This window comes from Rutidosis leptorrhynchoides, chromosome 9, assembly GCF_046630445.1.
Source record: "Rutidosis leptorrhynchoides isolate AG116_Rl617_1_P2 chromosome 9, CSIRO_AGI_Rlap_v1, whole genome shotgun sequence".
NCBI lineage: Eukaryota > Viridiplantae > Streptophyta > Magnoliopsida > Asterales > Asteraceae > Rutidosis > Rutidosis leptorrhynchoides.
In genome coordinates, this window is record NC_092341.1 from 37,686,192 (window position 1) to 37,693,879 (window position 7,688).

Genomic DNA, 7,688 nt, shown 5'->3' on the forward strand with positions numbered 1-7,688 from the left:
TAATACAATGATGCTTGCGCAATCTCTTGTGTGGAAAAAAATGAAGAATTTTGTGATGCTTAAACTTTGAAAAGTGTTTATGCATGTTTCAATGCAAACTCCATGAGGTAAAACGGTGTATTTAATGAGAGGTGAAGAATATTGCATGGTTCTTTACTTGTCAATAAATTTATAGCAATAACGCATGGTCACAGTTCCTTTATGTTGATAAATTCATGCTTTGTTTAAATTATTGCTCTTTATGATCTGGATTCAACTTCTTATTGCTATTCAAACACAAAAATAAACCACATGAAGCATTAATTTTATTCAACAAAAATGCTATAGACATAAAGGATAATCTCATACCTAATAATCAATTAAACCATAAGCTTATAAATTTAGCCCTATTTTCGTGTATCAATTGCTTAATATAAATAAAAATATGTAGGATAAACCCTAGTAATGACGTACCACCATGATGAAGTCGATAATTGCTACAGTGATTTTCCAGCCACAAACTGAAAATAGAACCCAACAATGAATCAGATGAAGGCTCAACCTGAAGAATTGCACAATTCGTTCGTTCAGGCACGGCTTTTGGAGTAATCGGTTCGTGAGAGCGGTGGTGTTGGCGAGGCGGCGCAGCTGGCCACTTATGGCGATGGAGATGGTGGAGATGGTGGCGATGGAGGCGCTTCCGGCAGGTAGTCGCGATGGAGAGCTGGGAGTGATGGTGGTGATTAATGTTGAAGAAGAAGGGGTTGAGGAACAAACTGGTTACCTATCCTTTTTTTGTTGTTGACATTTTTACAATGTGTATCGCCACTTAAACCACCTGAAGTAGATGGTCCAGTGGGCTCCACAGACACATTGGTCCTTTTTTAAGGCGGCATTTTACACCTTTTATTATACCCATACCCAAACGGATTAAGTTTGTAATAAAGGACCAAAGACTACCAGGAAAAATATAGGAAATATCCATCACAACTAAAAGCAGGTCAAATAAAAGAATAAAAAAAGAAGAATCAAATGACAAATTCAACAAATGCATACATATTCAATTAAGAAATAAGTGAGGAAATAGGAACTATCCATCATTACTAAAATTAGCTCAAATAAAACAATAAGAAAGGATGAATCTAATGCATTAAAAAAAATCAAACAAATACATACAGTTTCAAAGATTTAAGTGGAACCAAAATAAAAAAAAAATTAAAAAAAAAAAATAGGATAACATACCTTGGAGCATCCACAATAGATATGGCTGAGTAAAGGATTATAAATTAGCGGCGGTTGATCGACGGTAGTGGAGAAATTAGGGTACGAAGTCTGTGGTTTTAGGTGATGGGAGTGAAAGAAGATTGGAGTTGGAATTAGATGAAGACTGAAGAGGTGGGTTAATGGAGAAAGGAAAGAGATGAAGAATGAAGAGGTGGATTACTGGAGATAAGGAGAGATATATGGAACAACCTAGATAGTTTAAGGGAAGATAACTGGGGAAATATAAAAGCGCGGATGAAATGACAGGGAGGGAAGCATAAAACGATATAAATTTGGGTATCAAACAGTATGACAGGGAAAAGAGGCGCCTCAGCCAGTAGGATTCTTAGACTAGTTACGTGATTTAGTGTGTAGTTTAATTTAATTTAATGGTAATTGCTTATTTTTATTTTTAGCATAATTCGACAATATGTTACAATAGAAAAGCATATGTAAAATAGGCATATTGACCTTTCAAATCTTCCAAAAACATTAAAAAAACGAAAGTCAAAGAAATAGTAGTAGAAACCAAGTTTGCAAAACTCGGTATTCGAGAGTAATCAGTCGGAACTTTGGAAGGAATAATCGAAAATTTTAGAATTAATCAAATTGTGCTTTTTATATATTTAAATAATACATTTCAAAATTATTTTTGTAAATATAGAAGAAAACCATAGACATTAATATAAACTTTAACATAATTCTCTAAAATACGTTTATTTTGTTCAAAAACTTGAAATTTTAGTTTAAATTCATGTAAGAAAGTTGAAAATTTTTGACTTTAACCGACTTTGATAAAAAAAAAAAATCGATTTTGACCCACTAACAGACGTTAACCGATTAACTAAACGAATCTTGTAAAATCGGAATGGAGTATTCTTAGAAAACAGAGATCGGGGTTTAATTGAGATTTTTTACAGCATTGCAATGAAACAAAATTATGGGCATACAAGGCCCATATAGCCCATAACTTATATGGGCTTCTCGAACAATTAATGAAAAGGCCTTTTCGTTAAATGCTACACTCTACAAAAACAAGCCTTCAGCTTTCAGATTTGGGGTTTTAGGGTTTTGAACTTCTCGTCGTTATTCTCTGTCGATCACCTCAGCTGTTTTCTAGCTTCGATTTCAATGGATCCTTCAGCATTCAACAACCCACAATTACAGCAGTTAATCAATGTAAGCTCTACTTATTACTCATTCTTCCTCTATTTCATGTATATATGTGTATCGAAGTTTGTAGTTGACTGCTTTGGACATTAATAACGATATTATACTTTGTTTCCGTGCCTTGTGATTGCGCAAAATTTACAAGCATTTTGAAATTAATGTTCATGAAATTAAGAAGATGACAGTGGTTTGTCTAATTAGGGTTTCTAAAAGTTGCAATTAAGGTTAGGTTATTGCATACAATGTGCAATTTTACTATTAGGTTTTTGATATAGCTGTGTGTAATTAACTTTTGTGTCACTTAATTGATATTTTTAATTTTGTTGCTGTGAGTTGTCGTTTTGTATATCAGATTGTGATTATGAATTCTGGAAATTATGCAGCAAGAGAAAGAAAAAGCTATGATGAATGAGATGGTAGCAAAGCTCACAAGTGCATGTTGGGATAAGTGCATCACTAGTACTCCTGGTAGCAAGTTTAGTTCCAGTGAATCGAGTTGCCTCTCAAACTGCGCGCAGCGTTATTTGGACGTGAGTATGCTGATTGTCAAACGTTTCCAGTCTCAAAATTAAGAAGCAGAAGGCGTCGAATCTTTATTTAAGTTTGATAACTTATACATGAGATGTTATTTTAGTTGGTTCGCCAGTTAGTTGAAGAGAAATTTTATGTATTTCCGGCACTTGAAAATGTTATGATATTGTTTTGCATCTCTTTGATGAGAAGTACAAGTTTTTTTATTTTGTGGTTGGGTTATTTTGATATATGTTAAATCTTTCTATTATGGGGTTCATCTTCTCTACAACTAACATTTTCCTCAAATTTGAATCAAACTTTGTTATACATACTAGAGATGTCTATTTTGACTTATAACTTGTTGATAAATATACTAAAGGTAGAAGGTTATCTCTGTTCGGGCAACCCGAGAGGACGAGTAATTCGACCTCATACTCTGATGTACGCAGCCCATCATTAAATATACTAAAGGTAGAAGGCTGTTTCCAACTCATCCTTCTGGCCACCACTAAATGTTAGTCCTAGGATTCGAACCTGAGACCTTTTACAAGAAACTTAAGGTCCTAATCACTGAGTTATCTTGTGATGGTTAACTTCTTGATAAATAGATTCGGGTTAATGTTATACAAAGTTTGAGATGCATAAAACATTCCTATTTTATTCTGCAAATGATAATGTTAACGATCTATTTACTTTTGTTTCGGTGTAATCTGATCTTGTAATTATTGTTTCTAAATTCTACGAAAAGTATACATATAATGATAGTGGTCTAACCCAACTCAAGCTTTACTAAAAGCGACACATTCAGCCCAAACCCTTTTCGACTCTTGACCCAAACATGTGACCCGCATTGACACCTACAACTTGTCTTAAACAGATGTAAAATTGAATGCATATTTTGTTATTGTAGTATCAAATGAATTATTAATTACACATTTGCAAGTTTAGAAGAAAAGCAAAAAGGAGAATGATTTTATACATTAAAAAGAAACAACAAAACTATGTAAACTACTGTATCTGTAATCCTAGAATCTGAAGAAACAGTGTCTCACACATATATATATATAAATATATATCATAAGCCATAAGGGGTTACTTATAATCCCCATTCTATACACAACTGTATTAACAATGAACACAAAAAGGAGTCGAGTAAAACAACTATCAAACATCCCACAGCTTTGGATCACTGGCTCATTGCCTATTTTGACCTGTCAATTGACCACCCCTGCTGAGTGCTGCCACCCAAACTGCCACTACTTACACGGTCCGATTCGAGTCCCCAAGAGCTGATGCAACTGACGCAATATCACTCGTTAAATCCCAGTTTTCGCTTCTCCTTCCCCAGCTAGACCGCCTATCAGTACGCCCTTCAAAAGAGGATGTTTGATCATACTGGTCAACTCGACCCGACCCGTTATTCCCGGTGGGCTTCCTATCACCCATTTCTATGTCACTTGAATTTTTCTCTACATCTGAATTTACAAGCCTGCCCATTGGAACCCGAGGTAACTTTTCGGGTTCTCTTTGCACCACCGCCCTAAAATTGTTCTTGGATGGCGGAATACTACGCCAAAACACTTCCTTGAAATTTTCGAAAGTTCCTTTGTTATATGGATTTTCAGTTCGATCGTATCTATAGCGAAAATTTTCATACGTTGACTGCAAGAAAGCATAACGTCATTTAAAACGTAGAAGGAATAAACACTTAAAAATTAAGGGCAAATTGCTCAAAAAGGTAAGATAAAAGCCACAATCAATAAAGGGAATATCATTTTTTCCTTTGACCATAAAGGACTTTGATTTCAATATGGTGTTTAAATGGGTAAAAATCGACACGTGGCATTTTTTTATTCCTAAATTGTATTTATTTTTATTTTTTTGTAATAAGTTAAAATTAAATAAAATAAAATTAATGATGTAAGCAATGAAGCTTTGACAGGTGGAACATACAACTCAGCAAAAAAAAATTAAATAAAAATGCGACATGTCGATTTTTACCACAATTGCAACCAATTTCAAATCAGACACCCTTTTAAACACCAAATTGAAATCAAATTTATAGGCAAAGGAAAAACAGTATTCCTTTTATTGAGAACTTGTGGCTTTTGTCTTACCCTTTTAATGCCTAAAAAATAAACACCTACTTAAAAAAAAATAAGCAATAATAATCATTTTTTAATAAGGAATGGTTGTTTGCAGATTAATTATTCATTCACCTGGTTTGTGCTGATGAGATAAAGATGGAAACACGTAAGGCCACCAACAAACCAAACGCATACAAAACAATATACTATCAGCACAATCGATGCAGGGGTTTTGATTAACGCCGCCCATATCGATATCTCCTCACTGTTCTTGATCTTTACCACATACACCCAACAGAACACAAACAAGTAAACGCAAAGTAGAGTAGCCGAAGAAACAAACAGGAAATAGAACCGGTAGTTACGCTGCAACAAATAAAATAATCTTATCAAATTCACATGAAATTATGCACACACAAATAAAATAAGGATTTTGCTAACGACAGCCCTAAGGACTGTCGTTAACGTGCATTGAATTAATTGTACATGGCGGTATTCTATTTCTTTCTAAAGTGCGGTTATCGAGTTGTACAATACTATACAACGTGTTAACGACCACGAAGTCATGTTTTTACCCCGATAATATGCCCTAAAACAATAAAGTTACAAACTTTATCAAGGAAACAAGTGTTTATTTGCCTAATTTTGTACACCAAGTGATTACAAAGGCGATGCAAGAAGAATAGATGAAAATGGACTTAAAACGAAGAATCTGCTGTTGTTAGCAAAATCCTTAAAATAATGCATATTCTGACCCGTAAACCCAAATATTAATATTAATTAGAAGAAGGATGTAACTTACCAATCCGATACACTGGCCGACCCACGGACAATGATGATCGAACCGTTCAACACAATTATCACATATAGAACAATGAGAACAACGCGGAGGTCTATATAGCATGCAAGTATCACAATACTTGACCTTTACAGTCAGCCCATTGACTATAACTTCTTTAACACGAGGTAAACGTAACTGTGGAGTTTGACTAGACCCAATTTCTACACTTTGGTCAATACTTTCGGGTTCTGGAGGATGCGCATTACGGGGAATTATTCCCGGGTCCCGTCCAGAAGTAAGTAGGAGCAGGATTATAACCTGTCAACATAAAAAGCTACATCAAAATTTTACATTTTGATATGAAGTCGATTTCGGAGAAGATTATATATCCATAAGAAGTGAAGAAAACTTACATAAAATGTGAGTAAAATTGCAAAGACCATAATCAATATACCAAGATGATGGTTGAATTTATCAAGTAACTTTCGTGCAACAAATACACAAAAAACTATGACTGGTGCAACTATTAGAAATATTGATAAGAAAACCGAATTCACATCCGGCCCGAATACAAATCTTCCTCCTAAGATAAATATCTGCACAGGAAAATAAACAATACATAGATCAATTAAAAAAAAAGTTAAAAAAAAGTAGGGTTACAAATTGTATGAGTGCCTTTGCATCCATTGCATCCATTGCACTCATGGATCATTTTACGGGTTTCGATTTCATGTATGTAGCTCTGTTTTAGTTTGGATCGAACTGTACACCGAATTGAGTCATAAACCAGCCCAAAAGGTTATAAACTTAAAATAACCAAAGCAAAACAAAAACTGATGACTTGGTATGTTTAAGCATACTAAAAATTAGCTAATTTATAAATTAAATTATCATGAATAAACGTAGAAATATCAAAATTTAATAAGGAAAATCGGCATCAAAATTAAAATATTTATACTTTATACAATTAATTCAACTTAGTTATAAACTTATAATCATAAATGTAACTCTAAGGGCGATTAACTAAATATGGCCCAATCTCTATAAATCAATAACCTTAAATTATAAACAAATTTAATCGAAATTACAGATAAGATTAACGATCTAATAAACCTTTAACAAAAAGTTGACAATTATTCATACATATATCCGTAATCTGTGATAAATAATAATGGAAATTAGAAATAAAAAGTGGGAATGAAATTGACTAACGTTGGTGCCTTTCCAAATTTGATAATTTCGGGTGACGTCATTGGAAGGATCGGCGGCGGGATGACCGGAATTATTGGGGGGATGTACTCCATACATCTCAATATGTCTCTCTCTCTCTCTCTCTCTCTCTCTCTCTCTCTAAAAATCAGTTTGTCTCTCTAAAAGTAATGAAGCTGTAGAGACAGAACAGAGCAAGACAAAGTTGTATTTTTTTTTTATTTTTTTTTATTTTTTTTTTAGAGAAAGAGAGTTTGGGGTTTGACTTTTTGTTGGTGAGCTTCCCATTGAAATTAGAGGACCGGTGACTAAATAAATTATAAATTACTATTACTATTACTATAATTACTATTACTATAAACATAAAATCAACGAACAATACCAATTTTATGGGCTAGTATGTATGGAATTTAAATCCCGGTTTATTGTTATAATTTAGTAGATTTATAACTACTTTTAGTGGTTTGATTCTTGATGTTATAATTCAGTAGGCTTATAATTACCTTTAGTGATTTGATTCTTGATTAAGAATACTAATAATGAAGTGTAAGAACAAAGATGATAATGGAGAGAAAGAAAGAAACACTTTGTAAGTGTGAGAAATTGTGCAAGTTTAATGCTTGCATTCATGGCTATTTATAGCAAAAATATCACAAGTTTAGGTAATACAATAATATTACTTTTGT

At 33.5% G+C, this 7,688-nt stretch overlaps 2 protein-coding genes across 2 annotated transcripts; one reads left to right on the forward strand and one right to left on the reverse strand.

The window, feature by feature from the left end:
• Positions 1–2,306: 2,306 nt before the first annotated feature.
• Positions 2,307–3,157, forward strand: LOC139869391 (mitochondrial import inner membrane translocase subunit TIM8-like). Its single transcript, XM_071857710.1, has 2 exons — positions 2,307–2,421; positions 2,796–3,157. The coding sequence occupies exons 1-2, from the start codon at positions 2,374–2,376 to the stop codon at positions 2,982–2,984; spliced, it is 237 nt and encodes a 78-aa protein (XP_071713811.1). The 5' UTR covers positions 2,307–2,373; the 3' UTR covers positions 2,985–3,157.
• Positions 3,158–3,905: 748 nt separating this feature from the next.
• Positions 3,906–7,139, reverse strand: LOC139865584 (probable protein S-acyltransferase 7). Its single transcript, XM_071853653.1, has 5 exons — positions 7,006–7,139; positions 6,207–6,389; positions 5,815–6,111; positions 5,145–5,378; positions 3,906–4,587 (listed from the first exon to the last, which is right to left on the reverse strand). The coding sequence occupies exons 1-5, from the start codon at positions 7,099–7,101 to the stop codon at positions 4,186–4,188; spliced, it is 1,212 nt and encodes a 403-aa protein (XP_071709754.1). The 5' UTR covers positions 7,102–7,139; the 3' UTR covers positions 3,906–4,185.
• Positions 7,140–7,688: the final 549 nt, after the last annotated feature.